General features: G+C 43.3%; 1 protein-coding gene across 10 annotated transcripts in view; it reads right to left on the bottom strand.

Annotated features, from left to right (window-relative positions):
- MTMR3 (myotubularin related protein 3) overlaps positions 1-16,688 on the bottom strand; it is a 146,637-nt gene that overhangs the window by 6,448 nt on the left and 123,501 nt on the right. For all 10 annotated transcript variants that reach the window (XM_049619819.1, XM_049619814.1, XM_049619810.1 and 7 more), the window contains 8 exons: positions 12,895-13,100; positions 12,258-12,389; positions 11,143-11,254; positions 8,228-8,423; positions 7,245-7,430; positions 4,007-4,177; positions 2,752-2,897; positions 344-1,760 (listed from right to left, as the gene is read on the bottom strand). In XM_049619819.1, coding sequence (XP_049475776.1) covers positions 344-1,760; positions 2,752-2,897; positions 4,007-4,177; positions 7,245-7,430; positions 8,228-8,423; positions 11,143-11,254; positions 12,258-12,389; positions 12,895-13,100 — 2,566 coding nt within the window. The remainder of the gene's footprint in view (positions 1-343; positions 1,761-2,751; positions 2,898-4,006; positions 4,178-7,244; positions 7,431-8,227; positions 8,424-11,142; positions 11,255-12,257; positions 12,390-12,894; positions 13,101-16,688) is intronic.

Genomic DNA, 16,688 nt, shown 5'->3' with positions numbered 1-16,688 from the left:
CAGGAATATCTGCCATTGCCATACTAACGTCATCCTACCCAAGAGTTCGTGTCCTTTCTTACAACATGATCCTCTCTCCAGAGAGATCTGACCAACCACATAGTGCTAACTCTCTTATTCTGTCTAAACAGGACACCCGTGGAAAGTTAAGAAAGGCGGGAAAGAACAGGCAGACTGCCGTTCACATGGCTGAGGCTGATCTCTAGCCTCTCAAAAGGACTACTCTGCACCTTTCCAATTCTTTAGGAAATCTGTACTAATCACCAGGCACCAGGCACAAAGAGCACCCAGCCTCCGTGTGCCCTCTCCTTGGGCAGCTATGGAGGTACCATGGTCTACTCACCACTTCATCCCCAAAGTCCCCATTGAAGCGCAGGGAGCTGGTCAGGTACTGGCTCTCCAGGCGACTCCTCAGCTCCTGCACCTGTTTCTTCAAGGTCTCCACTTCCTGCTGGTGGCCTGACTCAATCTGACGCAGGCGCTGTTGGATAGTGTCCGTATACACAGGCATGCCATCGTCGTCCAGGTGGCTGCGGGAAGGCTGGTCAGGGCTGCCCGTTGTAGACGGCCTCCCAGAGTGGCCGTGCAGCCACTTGTGGTGCAAGTTCCTCGAGTGTAAGTGGGCAGAGCTGCAGCTTGTGGCAGACAACTGGCGGCTCAGTGAGTCCTTGCTCCTACCAGCCTCCCCATTGGTGCAGTGCCCATTGGGGGTGGGGTGCTTCTGCAGGGTGCTAAGCCCTGGGGGCTGCTCTAAAGCCTTATTTTCGGTCTCCAGGGCACCATTGCACACAAGCCCCTCTTTACATTCGGCTAAAGGCAAGGCACAAGGAGAACATGTGGGGCTGTGGGTGCTGCCAGGGGAAGTCCTATGTACCACAGATCCCACTTGGGGCCTCTCAGCTAGGCTCCTCTCTGAAGACTGCGGCTCCGTGGCTTGAGGAAGTATGTCCTTGCCACTGAACCAGCCACTGTTTACCAGGCAAGGTCTATGGTGGCCTTCGGGCCCACTTTCTGACTTGACTTGACCTTCCATTAACATGTCCATTGAACTGTCCGTGTTTGGTCCTGTGGCCTCAAATGGGACTTGGGAGGGTAGCAGAGAACTTGACTGTGAGGTACCATAGCCAACTTTTACATCTACTGGGATTGGAAGAAATGCTTCCTCCCTATCTTCTGTGATAGCTCCTATTCGAGGCTGTTCCACAGGGACCTCGTGGGTACATTCTCCCCTGGGAGACTCCTGGAGAGAACAGGGGAGAATGCTGAGCCCACCCTGCTGCTCAGGAATACCCTGTGAGAACAGAGAAAGGCTAGTGCCTGGATGGTTTGTCAGAGCAGCATCACCCAGTTCTGGTTCTTGAGGAAGAATAATGGTTGAGCCCTCTAGGGTCTTCCCCCTGATTTCCTTTCCTAAGAGAGCCTCCTCTTCGACCTCCCGCATCTCAATGCTCCCTCTATGGGCAGGCTCCTCTATCCCACTCTCCTCTTTGGTGGCCTCTTGCAAAATGTTCTCCATCTGCCCCTCGGCCACTCCAGCTGCAACAGATAGCTCTGCACCGCCCAGCACTTTGGTTGGCTTCCCCAGGTTGTCAGGATCGAGAGGCTCCTCCCCAGGACCAGCCAGGCTGCTCAATTCCAGTGAGCGGCGATGCTCCTGCCACTTCTCATTCAGGCTCGGGTCACTGCTGCGCCGGTTGGCTAGAGGCACTGTGTTGTCACAGGCTGTGGTCAGATTGTCAAATGATCTAGTCTTTGGTAACCTAAACAAAAGGAGGTTGAGGGAAATGAGAATCTGAGGCTGTTCAGAGGAAGTAGGAGACAATCGGACAGTTGTTTCATAACTGGGTTTGTTGCAGCTACTTAAGAAGCTACAGCATCTCTAAAGTGAGGCTCAGACTGCTAGAAAGGCAAAGTTCCTTAGATGGGCCCTTCTTCTAGTTTGCAAGTTTCCTCTCAGCCTCCCACCCCATGCTCCTACATACAAACTAACAGCAAATACAACTTAAAAAAAAAAAGCTTGGGGCACCTGGGTGGCTTAGATGGTTGGGCATCTGACTTCAGCTCAGGTCGTGATCTCACGGTTCATGGGTTTGAGCCCCGTGTTGGGCTCTGTGCTGACAGCTCAGAGCTTGGAGCCTGCTTCAGATTCTGTGTCTCCCTCTCTCTCTGCCCCTCCCCCACTCACACTCTGTCTCTCTCAAAAATAAAACATTAAAAAAATTTTTTTTAATAAATAAAAAGTTCACAATATTGCCATGTTTCTCAACAGAGCGAGCAAAGGAAAGTAAGCATTGCTGATTTTCTACTATTACAATATTTTAAATTATTTTATTACTTGACAGTCTGAATCCAATAAAGTGATTTCTCATGTGGCAAAGCCAAACTTGCCATCATCTGACATTTGCCTTTCAAGCCCAAGAAGATAAAATCATGGCAGAAAGGCAGGAGCATAGAGCAGTGGCTGCAACTCAAGCCAGAAGGTCACAAGGAACCCAAAGGATCTGCCCTAACACTGAGAAACTGCTTGGTGCATGCAACAGTACAATGTAGTGACAGGGCCCTTCAAGGAAATGAGGCTCTTATGGCCTTGTAGCCTGAAACCCTATACCTTCCCTGAGAAAACCTCAGAAATCTAAGAGAGATGTGTGGAGTCAGACAATGTCATGATCTCTGACCATGCCTTGGATGTGTCCCAACACAGAAATAACACCCACGCAGGACGTGAGGTCTTGGCATCAACCCTGGGCTCACCGGCTCAGAGGCGGATCATCAGGGCTGGTGCCAGGGGCTGGATATGGTGCACAGCTGTCGTCCACAGGCGTGGACGGGGATGGGCAGGGCAGGTACACTGCACTCCACAGCATCAGGTTACGCACGTGACATACAGGGTATAGCACCTGAGGAGAGAGCAGTGGGGATACAGGTTTAAACAACTCCTAACAAGTCTTTAGAAATGAGGGTCAAAAAGAGTCACCAAGCCAGAACACCCAACAGGTCTTGCCTTGTACCATCTGCGTTTCTTGCCTCTTGTGGGCATGAAAATCTAAAAGGATTTTTAGAAATGTATTTCTTATAAATGATTTCTTAGGATTCCCTTTACTGAATGAATGACTCTTATATTGGCTCAATTCGTCCCCTCATCCAGTAAGTTATTCCACTGGATGATGACTGTGTTTCCTGGCACAAAAATGTGGCTTCAGAAGACACTGTCAAACCTGTTTTATAGGATCACTTAAACTAATCATGTGAAAAGAAGGGAATTTTCTTCCTGTATTGTTACTTTCCCAGCAGGCACAGTTGAAGGGAAGAGAGAAGCAGGTAGCTTAAATCTTTTGATTGTTTAAATGTAGTGAGAAGCATATTAACAATCCAGCAAAGCAATATGACCTCTGATTAGCCTCCTTTTGACTTCTTTAGAATTTAAGATGCATTCTGACAAAAGGAACATTACCATGTATCAACACAGATGTGCAAGCCTCCTTTCCTCTGCTTAACAGAAGGTGTTCCTTTAAGGAACAAAGTCTTAAAGAGCCTGCCAGTTTTCCATGTGAGCAGAAAATCACACACACACATGCTAATGTCATACACGTTTTTCTGCTGAGACAGGAGCTGCAGTGGATAGCCAGTGGATGACACTGGAAGGATGCTGGGGGCCTCTTGGCAGCTCCTTCTGAGCTATGAGGGGTGTCCAGGGGTCAACTTAAGCGCCTCTTCCACTTGTTAGACAGAACATGCTAGGAGTAAGGTAAGCTCTGACAGAGGTGCCAGAAAAGATTTGTGTCTAGAGTGACAAAGTAGAGATGTGTATTAAATCAAACCAGAAGCAGGTCAGAGCTGCACCAGGAAACAAGCCTTTATAGGGACAGATGGAAAAAAGTGGAACCAACCAACCCAAAGACAACAGTGATGCCTTTGAGAAAACAGTCACTACTGAAAAAGGCTCCCACATGTCACCATCCCCAAATTCCTTCTTCTGATCAGAGAAGAAGGGCTGAAGGATACATACGGCTTCGGACTGAGAGGAATACAGTAGGTTTTTGAAAGCCTTGTTGCCTGCCCGAAGCAGCGACCACACGGAACATGTCCGCTCCTGAGTATGCTTTTCCCCTCTCTCCTTGGCATTGTTGCACAGGAATGTTCCAAATAGGCAGGAATAGGTATGTTGCACCAGTTTCACCTGTAGGAGTCCAGAATCAAGCAATAGGGTGCGCAGTCTTTGGAGGAAGGTTAGCCCCGCTGAGCCACCCTTCCCCCACACCCCTGAGAACTCAGAATTCATACTTGTTAAGGGTGGGGAAATCACATTAAGCCACACAAGAGCTGCCTTTTCACACCCCCAATCCCAGAGCGCCAACCCCAACCACCACCAATCCTGAGTCAAAAGAAACAAAGACAGATCGTCGGCACACCCATTCCTTTTGGACTTCCTGTCAACCTGGAAGTTCTAAGTTAACAGCCACACTCAAGAGCAACAGAGCATATAAACTGGGTACAGGAGCAAGTCAGTGTGCAATCCAAGGCTGAACTGAAAACTGAAAAACCCCAAACAACTTTTCACTCAACAGGTCATTAATGACATTTCTGTGGGTCCTGGACAGCAACTATCCTGCCCTCATGGAGCTGGTTCTAGTTGTGGGGAAGGGGTGACCAATGCTGTGGACCACAGTAAGGCAGGGTAAGCAGGACAGGACACATGCAGGGCAGCAGGGGAAGGAAGTGAAAGAGCAAGTGGGTATCTGAGGGGGAAATGCTCCCGGCAGAGGCAATAGCCAGCACGTCTTGAGGTGAGTGTGTGTTTGCAATTTCCAAGGAACAGGAGGCCAGTGTGACCGAAGGATACTGCACAAGGAAGGGAATGGTAGGAAATGAATGCAGACAAGAAACCGCTAGTATTGCTCTGCAGGCCACTTTAAGAACTGTGACTAAATAACTGTGCCCTAAATAAATGGAAGGACTGAGTTGCCACTTGGTTAGGTGGAAGACCTCTTGGAAGATCAGATTTGGGGGTGGAGAGATATGGAAATCAAGAATCAAGCTTTGAACAGGAAAAGTCTGAAATACCATTAGGACATCTACATGGAGATACTGAGCAGTCATAGTTGGATATGTGAGTCTGGAGTTAGTGGAGAGATCTAAGCTGAAGACATTATTATAAACGTGGGAATCATGGAGAGTAATTACAGGTATCGGACTGGATGAAATCCCCCAAGAGGCAATAAGATACAGAAGTACCTTGGAGGCTAAGCCCTGGAGCATTCCAACATTCAGCAATGGGGAGATAAGGAAGAACAGGAGACAGACCAGCTAGTGAGGCAGGGAAGAAATGAGGGACAGTATGTGCTGGGAATCAACTGAAGAAAGGGTTTCAAGACTGGTGTGATTACACAGTACCAAACAGTAAAACGAAGACAGTCTAAGATACAAACTGCCAGTTATAAAACAAGTCATGGAGATGTAATGCACAGCATGGTGACCACAGGTAGTAATACTCTATTGCATATTTGAAAGTTGCTAAGGGAGATCTTGAAAGTTCTCATCATAAGAAAAAAATGTGTGTGGTGCTTGATGTTAACTACTTATTGTGATCATTTTACAATATATAAATACTGAATTATGTTGTATACCTGAAATTAATACTATGTTATATTGTCCATTATACCTCAGTTAAAAAAAATGTTCTTCACAAGATGAAACTGAGAGCTGATTAATGGATTAATATGAAGGTCACAGCTCTGGTAAACTGGTGGGGTGAACACCTGACTAGAGCGGGTTTAAGAGGAAATAGGAAAAAAGGAAAAAAAGAATTTGAGACAGTAAGTGCAGAAGACTTGAGGAGCTCTACCATGAAGAAATGAAATACAGAAAATGAGACAAATAGCTGGCAAGAGATGCAAGGCTGAGAAAGGGTTTTGAGGAGATGGGAGGCACTAGGCTATGTTTATGTATTAATGGCAACAATGTAGTAGAGAGGGAAAGGCTGGCACCATGCAGCCGAGCAGAAGACAGGCAGTGGGAGCTGGGAGGGAAGAGCTGGAACAGAGCAAGGGCAGGGAGTTCTCTGTCAAAGGAGGGGGGCAGGAAGTATGGAACACATGCAGGGGGGTTGGCAGATGGACTGGAGGGAGCAGAGGATATGCCATTCTTTTTCTTTTCTTTAAGATTTTAGCTTTAAGTAATCTCTACACTCAAGGTGGGACTCGAACTTACAACCCCAAGATCAAGAGTCATGCTCCACCGAGCCAGCCTAGCACCCCTATTATTTCTAACTACTTAGGACTTCTATCATCTATTTCTTTCCCTTCACCTGCCCTATCATCTGTTTTTAAAAAAAAATTTTTTTAATCTTTATTTTTGAGAGAGAGACACAGTGTGAGTAGGGGAGCAGCAGAGAGAGAGGGAGACGCAGAATCTGAAGCAGGCTCCAGGCTCTGAGCTGTCAGCACAGAGCCTGAACCCATGAACCATGAGATCATGACCTGAGCCAAAGTCAGACGCTCAACCAACTGAGCCACCCAGGCGCCCCAAACTCCATCATCTATTTTAAAAGCTAGGTTTAGGGGTGAGTGGGTGGTTCAGTCGGCTGAGTGTCCAACTTCAAGCTCAGGTCATGGTCTTGCAGTTTGTGGGTTGGTGCCCCACATCAGGCTCTGCACTGATGGTGTGAGGCCTGCTTGGGATTCTTTCTCTCTCTCCCCTTCTCTGCCTCTGCCCCACTTGCATGCTTTCTCTCAAAATAAATAATAAACTTTAAAAAATAAAACCTAAGTTTAAAATGATACAGAGACTTGGGGCACCTGGGTGGCTCAGTCAATTATGTGTCTGACTTTGGCTCATGTCATGATCTAAGGTTTGTGAGTTCGAGTCTTGCATCAGGTCAGGCTCTGGGCTGAGAGCTCAGAGCCTGGAGCCTGCTTTGGATTCTATATCTCTCTTTTTCTCTGTCTCTCCCCTGCCTGTGCCGTGTGTGTGTGTGTGTGTGTGTGTGTGTGTGTGTGTGTGTGTGTCTCAAAAATGAATAAACATTTCTTAAAATTTTTAAAAAAACAACACAGACTTTATGCAGACCTAACACACTTGGATTCACTGAATAAACCCATACATTATTTTTAATTAAAAATAAGAGAATGGCTCCTTATTAAATTCTAAAAAGGATGTATCGTTTTATGTAAAAACTAGCTAACATTTGCATTGACATCCCCATTTTAGAAAGTCCCCAAAATGAAGAATCACAAGCCCAAACTCACAAGGAATGCTTCATTGAACTCAAAAGAGCAAGGAAATTGCCTCTGAAGCTGATGAACGCAGTCAAGCCACTGGAGAAACACCGGGCAGCGTTCGTTCAGATCATCTGAGTTCTCCCCATGACCACACCGGTCAGCAAACTTGTGTCCAAAATCCAGCCACTCCATCTCCACAAGGACCTGGAAACCCTGCAGGGAGAGACCATTTGTGCTTGTCTGTCGAGCCTGTGACAGTCCCAAGCCTGTCAGGATTAAGAGCAGCAATCCCTTTTAACAAGCTCCCAGTAAGGCCAACAGAAACACCTAACCCAGCCCCACGGCCATAAGCTCCATGGGACACAGGCTTAGGGCAATTTTCCACTTCCCTCTACTCCATTCCATAATCATCAAAAGGGTACTAAGCATTTATCTGAGCCTTTCTTGAGTCTATACTTTTTAGCCTCTTTCATTCACTATACAAAAGCCACATTTTTTTCTAATTTTTTAGTTCTGTATTTTGTGTTATACTTACAAAGAAAGTATTGTTTCTAAAATCTTTCCCCATTCCAGATTTACATCTATTTTAGGACACCTTTATGGTTTTTCTTACATCTTTAACCCAACATGTGGTTCTTTCAGAGTAGGGCTTTCTTCACAGAACACTGTAGTGATATCTGGACCCATTATTACCATAATAAGCATGCCAAGATTCTTTTACAGAAGCCCCATTTTCCGGGGGTAGCCAAAACTTTTCCAAGTAGAGTGCAAAGGAAAACACATCTGTATTCTCAATACCTTGTTATCCACAATCTGCTCCATTTTATAAAATGGCACAAGAATGATGGCAGGCACCACCATAAGTTAGCTCAAGGTAAAGGATGAAAGATTTAAAAACAAATTTCATTTTCTTTAGACTTAACCACCAAGACCAAAACTGACCATAAAACCCTCCAAGGTTTCCCCCACTTGTACTGAAGTACCAAATCCTACTCTTTGGATGCACCCACCTCTATGGTTCGGTAATAAGGATCCAGCAAGAGCTTAGCCAATGCCACAATCTGGGGAGTGCGGTCCCAGCCATCTGAGCAATGTGCTAGTACTGGCCGCTGATCACGATCCACAGCGTGCACTACCAGAAGTGCTGACTTCAGAAGCACAGACAGGTGATGGAGCCATTTTGTGCCTTCAAGAGCTGAGAGCCAACTATAAAAATAAAAACAGAAGGGGATAAGGAAGGGTGCCTGGGTGGCTCAGTCAGTTGAGCAACGGACTCCTGATTTCAGCTCAGGTCACAATCCCAGCATCATGGAATCAAGCCCCATATCAGGGCTCCATGCTGAATGTGCCACCTGCTTAAGATTCTCTTGCTCTCCCTCTGCCCCTCCCCCCATGCATGCTTGCTCTCTTTCAAAAAAAAAAAAAAAAGGGAGGATGAGGAAATCCTGATTTGTATGATTTACTGCATCATGCCAAATAGCCATGAAATTAAGAAGCAATTCCCAAGGATTTTTCCCTCCAAACAAAACACTGCCAAAATAAAACAACCTCCCCGTCTTTACAAAGCATGTACAAAGATGAGGCCTAAGCTCTACTATGCAATAGAGGGCAGCTTCAGAAACAGGACAATAGGAATTTTTTCCAGAAATCTTATGGCTAACTTATGACAATTAACATTTAATATTTTTCAGTCCATGGTAGTTATATAACTCAGTACAGGAAGAGTAGTTCTGGAGTCTTCTCCTGAAGGAAATGCAGCTATTCAGACATTATAAAACAGTAAGTACTTATATTTAATGATCAGCAACTATACCCAACAAGTTCTCAAAAACTTGTCATGTGTGTGTATACACACACATATATATACATACACAAATAACACACATACAATACAAATGTGTCTATAAGGAGATGTAAGCCAGATGCCACATTTAAAAATAGCACAGACAACAGCACCTGCTCCCTACACCCTAACACCCACTAAAATCTTGAATTTCTATTGACTAAAACTGGGTTGGCCCATACTAATGACTTAAGATTCATACAAATTAGTACACTAATGGCTACATAGTATTACTGGACTTAATATAGACTGGATTCAGCAGGGATCTAGAAGAACCTTCTTTCGAAAACACCTTCAAGAGATACCTGATCCCAAGAATTACTGCTTGGGAGTAATCACAAACTTTTTTTTTTTTTTTTTTTTTTTTTTACTATATTGATATTTTGTTCCTCGTGCATGTCATAAATTCCACTCCTTACATCCCCACCCCCCAAAAGCTCTAATTTCTCCAAAATGTGATCAGATTTGTAGTTAAGACAGCAGTCTAGCCCTTCAAACACTAAATCAAAGGAGGGAATAAATACTTCTGTCAGGGGGCTCTGAGAAGCCTTCTGCCAACACTAGGCAAGAACATGCCTACACTACACCCCACAATCAGCTAACCAGGGAGGTTCTGAGACACTCCACACTCCCTTGTTCGATTCCCAGACTGGAGCAGAAACACACAATGCCCTAGCCCTCCACGGCCTCCAACAAGGGTGGAGAGGCTTGCTTATAGCTGATCCCACCACTGCCAGGGCTTCTTTTTACCCACAAGGGAGGCTTCAGTACTGCCTTATGATTTGCTGCCAAAAAACAGGCAAAGCATTACCTTTTTCCTTAATAAAATCCCCAGACATTCCTTTTGACCAGGTATGGGCCAATTACATCTTTCTGACTCTGAGTTTAAAAAATAGCTTTTAAATAAAGAATTTTAAAATACAGATATTTGAGATGAGGTAGTGTTGATTCTATCCCTTTCATTTTATAAATAGGAAAACTGATACCCACAGTAACTTAGCCATTTGGCCAAAGTCACAGAGTCAATTAGTGGCAGATCTTGTGAGTCCTCAACCAGGCTCTTTCAGTGCCCCACCTTTGGAGATGAGAGTACTGCTAGCCGGGTTCTGTAAATGTGTAGCAGATACAAGCTGCTAATCCCCAAAGCAGAGCAGCAAACTCATTCCTTTGCTCAGGCTTTTCCCCAAGGACAACTGCTTCACCCTCTGGGCTTTTTCCAACTGTGATGAATTTAATCATTTGCTACCAGGAGTTAGTACAAGTGGTTCAGGCAGCCATTTGGCTCAATAAATCAAGGAATTCTGCAAAACTTGACGTGATCAGGAGATCTACTGGACAGAACCCAGGGAAATAGCTATGGGCTCCAACACAAAGAAAAGAGAAAATTCTGTCTTCTCTGCACCATTTTTGGCTTCCTGAAATAGTAAAACGAGGACTTTTAAATATTTATCTGTCCACATTTGTTTTACAGAGGATTCTTGCTAATTTATCTCGTATTCAATCAGTAATCAGTTCCCTTGAGAGGCGGGGGTGTTAATTCACCTATCTCACTGCAAATGCCAGCCATTCATTTTTAATAAGCAATAAAAATCTGGTAATGCTCTTAGTATATAAGAGGAGGTAGTTTAGGAATCAGAAGGAAATGTAAAAGGAACTCCCCTAACAGAAGGTTCAAAGACAGCTTAACCCTTTTTAGAATATGATGAATAAACTTTGACTCTTCAAGGTAAAACATCCCACCCAGCTTAAGGCAGGTAAGTGTCACTGCAAGATGTCAAAAACCAAAGAATTAAAAATGAGCCAAAAACAATGTAGAAGAGAAGGAAGAGGTCCCAGGAAAAAGAAGAAGGTAGTGCTTTTCTGAGGACTGAGATCTGTTCTGTGCTCCACATCTTTAAACCTTTCAAAGGGCTAGATGTTTCTCCAGCATCTCTTTTGTGTGCTTGTGCTAACACAGAAAGCAGAATGCCTACAGGGACTGAAAGTAAAACTGAAGTGTATCAAGAAACAGAAGAAAAGACACCTCTAAACTCACTTTTTGAAAAAAGCAACACAAAATTAAAGCTAAGGCCAAGGTCTTACTTTCCCGGATCAGGCATCTGTGTGCACAGCAACCGCAGAGACTGAAAACTCCTCCGGATTGAATGAATATTTGCCATCCCCATAAACACTACTTCACAGTTCGGGTAATACTCTGCAGAGAACAACAATAAAAAGAACAAAAATATGTTAAATTTAAAGCCCACATGGCCAAATTTAAAAGCAGCAAACTGGCTATAAAACAAACCCACTATAGCTGCTGACTAATGAAACGGAAATGTTTTGATGCCTATTAGTCCAGTCCTTTATGAGAGGAAACGGTGCTTGAATTTTAGCTGTTTTTGCAAAAAGGAAGATTTGTGAAGATATGGACATAAAACAAGCTTTTTTTCCTTTCTTTTTTTTTTTTTTTTTAAAGATCTACATCCTTCCATCTGACCCCAGGTTTACTTCTGGGGCCATTTCTAACTTGTAGCTCTGGAATTTCTTTGAAAAGAAGCTGGCAGGACAATGCGTTTTATGCATTCAAATTTCACCTTGGTACAACTGCTTTTAACTTCCAGTTTAAATCACATCTGAATAAGGAGCTTGGTGCCACTACTTGCTCCATCAGCACACATCTGGCACTAAAGGGATCCCTTCCTGGAGAAAGCCAGCATTCAAATAGTAGGGATGCTACAGGTCAGGATGGAGGTGCTTTGCTAGAATTCAGTATTTGCTGCTTCAATTCCCACCTCAGGTTTTCTATGTAGAAGCCCTGTGGGAGTTTCCTGTGAGGTCAGTAATGAGTAAACCCACTGTCAAAGGCAACAAAAAGCTTTCAGAAGGCTGAGAAATTGAGCCACTTAAAGAAGCAACTTGCAAACATGAACAGGCCTTACTTACTACAGGGGAGGACTTACTTTTTTTTAATTTATTTATTTTTAATCACTTAAAGGTTGGGAAAATAACCGATTATTTGGTTTCAATGCACCTCATCCTCTGTTTCTTCCCTGAAAATAAACTGCAGCGTTAAGAATCCAAACAGTTCTGGCTCTCTCAAGACAGCTGAGGAACATGGTTTGCCATTCATTTCAAAATGAGAACTAAGACCCAACTGGGCATGAGCTGAGCTCACAAGAACAAAGTGTTATGGGATAGAGCACTGTACACCTCACCTGGGCATTCACAGCCTCCTCCTTTGGCTCGGTTTGCCACCGCTGCTGCATAGGAGCGTGCATCCAAGATCAAAAGCTTCTGCGGTTGGATGGCTAAACTTTCTGCTCCCGAAGCATTGGACAGAGAAGAATCTAGGAACATCAGGAGTGGGGATGAAAACTGAATGAACCCATCTCTCCCAGAATTGTACAAAATAAGAACCAAAAACACCTGTTATAATAACAGAACAAACAAAACCTCAATTAAGTGAAACCCACCTAACAAGAACGCTTGATATACAGGACTTCTTCCTATAACCTCCTTTATCTCATTTCTACATGTGTACTCCTTTAATGAAGGCTGGTGTCTCCTGCTATGGTCTGGAGACACTCCAGGTCCCCTATCGCGTATATACTCCATTCTTGTCACAGTGACAAGAAAGACAACCAACACTCTAGTCCTAGTAAGCCAAGTCTTAAAGAGTCTTCTGGTTCTTTGTCAAGATGTGTGACTCCTCAAATAATCCTATCAATTAAAGCTTCGCCTGCTCTCTCCTATGAAACAGATTCTATGTCTTACAAGGAGAAGGCCATTTCAAGAAAAAGTTCTCACAAGACACTATAAAAATTGCTGCCATTGGTCTAGGGAGCATCTTACCAAACTCCACATCGGAAAGGTCTCCTGCATTTGGAAAGTCTCGAGAACTGTTCCTAGTTGACAGCTTGCTGCCACTTGATCGGGAATCAGAGGCACAAGCTTTGGCTACTGACTGCACCAGATGCTCATCATCAGCATTTCGCCAGCCCCACCAGCTGACCTCTGGCTGTCCACAGCGGGCAATGACAGCTCCGTTGCTCTGGTGCCTGCACAAGCAACAAGAAACAACAACTATACCCATCTCAGTGGTCCCATTCAGATGCTCTGTGCTCACACAAAAAGTAAGGTAGTAGATTTTAAATTTTTTTTTTTAATGTTTATTTATTTTTGAGACAGAGAGAGACACAGCATGAACGGGGGAGGGGCAGAGAGAGAGGGAGACACAGAATCCGAAGCAGGCTCCAGGCTCTGAGCCATCAGCCCAGAGCCCGACGCGGGGCTCGAACTCGCGGACGGCGAGATCGTGACCTGAGCTGAAGTCGGACGCTTAACCGATTGAGCCACCCAGGCGCCCCGGTAGATTTTAAATGCATTAATGAAGAGCGTGAATACAGATAAGTGAAAGTGATGTAAAGTTAGCTTCAAGTCATCTAAGGGCAGAAATCTTCTATAGCAACAGGAACAAACAACAAAACCTATCTGGATCTTTCTCAAATACTGTACTATTTTAGAAACCTTTGTAGAGTTACCAACAAAATAATAAACGTGTTCTCTTAGAAAAAAACAAATTAATATGCATAAAGTAAATGTTTGACTTAAAATTTATTTTTGGAAAATCAGGTAAGAAATAATCTACAAATACTACACTAATTCTGCTACTCAATAATGAAACACTAATCTCTCCTTTTTAATACTACCCCTGAAAATCCTGGCATAACAGATGTTGAAACAGGAAAATTTGTTTTCACACCAACTTCTGAGGGCCCCACTGCAGCAACTGTGCACTTATGGTTGGCTTTGGAGATTCTTTTCAAAACAAGATCCCACCTTTGGGACTCAAACACTTACCTGACCCACAGTGGACTACTCTACAAAATCCCCTGAGATTTCATGACTCATAAACTGCTCTTATTACAGGCAGATAGCTCAGTGAGCTATACTCCAACAGATTCCTTCTTAAGAAGACCAGAAATCTTACTCAAAAGTCTACTTCAAGATGCTATTAAAACCCAGTATTTTCCTCGTTAGGAATTTAGGTGATTTTAGCAATTAAAAAGTTATAAAAGTAAGATTTGGCAATCAAAAGGTACAAAGTTCCAATAAATGCTATACCATGGATGAACCTGGAGTATGTTATGCTAAGTGAAAGAAGTTAGTCACAAAAGTTCACATATGGTATGATTCTGTTTATTAGAAGTGTCCAGAATAGGCAAATCTATAGTGGCAAAGTAGATTACTAGCAACCTGGGCTAGGGGGCTTGGGGAGGGAGGGAATAAAGAGTGACTACTAATGGATCTGGAGTTTCTTTCTGAGGTGGTAAAGGTGTACTAAAACTGACTGTAGTGATGGTTGCACAACTCTGTGAATACGCAAAAAAAAAAAAAAAAAAAAAAATCAAACTGAACGCATTAAAAGGGTGAACTGTATGTGACAATCTTAAAGTGGTTTTCAAAAAGTTATAAAAGTAATCCTTTGATTAGAAAACTAAGAAGAGTAATAAGTTAGTAAGCAAAAAAATTAAATGTCCCCCAATCCTATATCCTGGGGGGAACTATCAATTTCTTACCTCCCATTAAAATCTAAACACATACACATGCATGCACACACATAACACATATTTAACATACAGACGGATGTAAATAAAACATACTATTGAATCTATGTGACACCTTCAAGGAACAATGTAAGAAAGATTTTTGTTATTAATCCTAAAGCTCATGAACAGCCAATTAAATTTGGCAATGACCAAATTCCATTGGAACCATCAGTTTGCTTGTAGTTTTTAGATCCTCCCTCACAGAGAGAGACAAGGAAACAACTTGTATATTGCCAATATGCTCAACCGGCTCACCTGCTGAAAGGAGCCCAACTGGAAATAGAACCTCACTAATCCCTAAAATACCAACTAGCATATATAATAGGCACGGATAACAACTGAGCCGACTGATGCCAAACCTTCACAAAAGAGGCTGGCAGGGCCTTTCCTGAGCATCCTCTTTCTCTGCAATGCTTCCCAACAGTGCCCAAGAGGAACACAAGATGGCACTCTTCAGCTTGGATCTTGGGTTTTAAGGGTAATGGTACTTTACAGCTAGACTGCAACTGAGCTGTTGCACTAAGCAGTTTTCTGCAGTCTTCTAAAATGCTTCAGACCACATGATCAAGAACTAAAGCAATACAGCTAAAAATCACTAAAGAATATTTCTACCATTTTAACAAAAAATCAGGAAAAAGTATAAAAATTAAGATATCCAAATGGATGAGTCCCCTACTGAACACAGAGGCTTCAATTTTATATAGAAACACATACATATTTAAACTATCCCTAAGTTAGTGTTGGGCAAGCTCTCTAAATGACTAGAAATTTCTAATAACCACTCTGCACGAAGAGGGGGAACTGTGATTTGCACTACAGATGGATGCCCTTTGCACCATCTCTGTCTTCAGTGATCAATCCAATTAAACACTCTCTCATCACAGTGGGGAAAAAACACAAATCAGGCGCTGGTTCAGCGTGGTGCTGTCAGGTAACTTCTGCTAGCAACCTCAGGAATCATTACTGCAGTCTATAGACAACTAAATTCCATAAATGTATGCTGGTTTCGGAAGTATCTTGCCACTTGGGCTGGCAAAGCAGAGAGTGGCAGAGTATCTCCAGAACATTATTCAACATACCCCTGACAAAGCTCCCCAATAATTTAACAACCCAGTTAGGGGCTCAGAGATACAAGACACATTTTCCAAAACAGAGGCTAGTTCCTAGAAGCCTGATTTTATGTAACTATACTAAGGAACTGTCATTTGTAATGCTTTGAGAGATTTTCTCAGAGAAATTGGAAATAAAAATTTCATTTATATATACTCTATGGTCTCTAGAAAGGATTGGGAAAAAAACCCTATGGTTTGTGCCCTCTAGAATAAATTTTAAAAGGTAAGAAAGGTTTCCCATGTTTATTCTAAAAAGTTTGTCTTTAATACGCACTTACAGGCCTCTCTACCAACAATTCACCTAAAGCCCGGTGACAGTTCTTCACCCTCATTCTCAAAGTCAACAAACCCTACAAATGCCAGGGCTGCTGATCTAACACAGCTGTTGGCCACAGAGCAGCAGCTGGCTGCTTTCCCTATTTGAGCTGGGCCCATCACTGATAAGATGCAAATCCTTTCAGCTCTCCCTGCTCTGTAATTCCTGTGTCATCCCTGCCACTTGAGTGATAGGTAAATTTGGTGACCTATTTTTCTAGGGGTGTTTGAAAACAACAGTGATGAAAATTGAGATTGAAAATTTAACAGATTCTACTGGGCCAGAAACAAATACTTCTTCATCTCTATTCAGGATGGCCATCATAATCTGCCATCAGTGGACTACATGAACAAGCTGGTTACCTCAGTGGAAATTCCACAAGGAGATAAATCCCTTCCTATACAAACTCAATATTTCAATGGAATGCCTCCTGGCATGAAAGAGTCTCTAACTAAGCCCCACTGGTTTGGCCCAAATTCAAGGAAAGCCCGAAAAGTCTGCAAACTGGGAAAATGAAATAGAGAATGTAAATACAACAAAGAGATGACATGTGAAACAGTTTCAAAATAAGAGGGAATGCTTTCTTAAAATCTTAACATGAGTCCTTGA

This window comes from Panthera uncia (genome assembly GCF_023721935.1).
Source record: "Panthera uncia isolate 11264 chromosome D3 unlocalized genomic scaffold, Puncia_PCG_1.0 HiC_scaffold_8, whole genome shotgun sequence".
Lineage (NCBI taxonomy): Eukaryota > Metazoa > Chordata > Mammalia > Carnivora > Felidae > Panthera > Panthera uncia.
The sequence above is the reverse complement of the archived record's forward strand: the minus strand, read 5'-3'. Positions and strand labels throughout refer to the sequence as shown.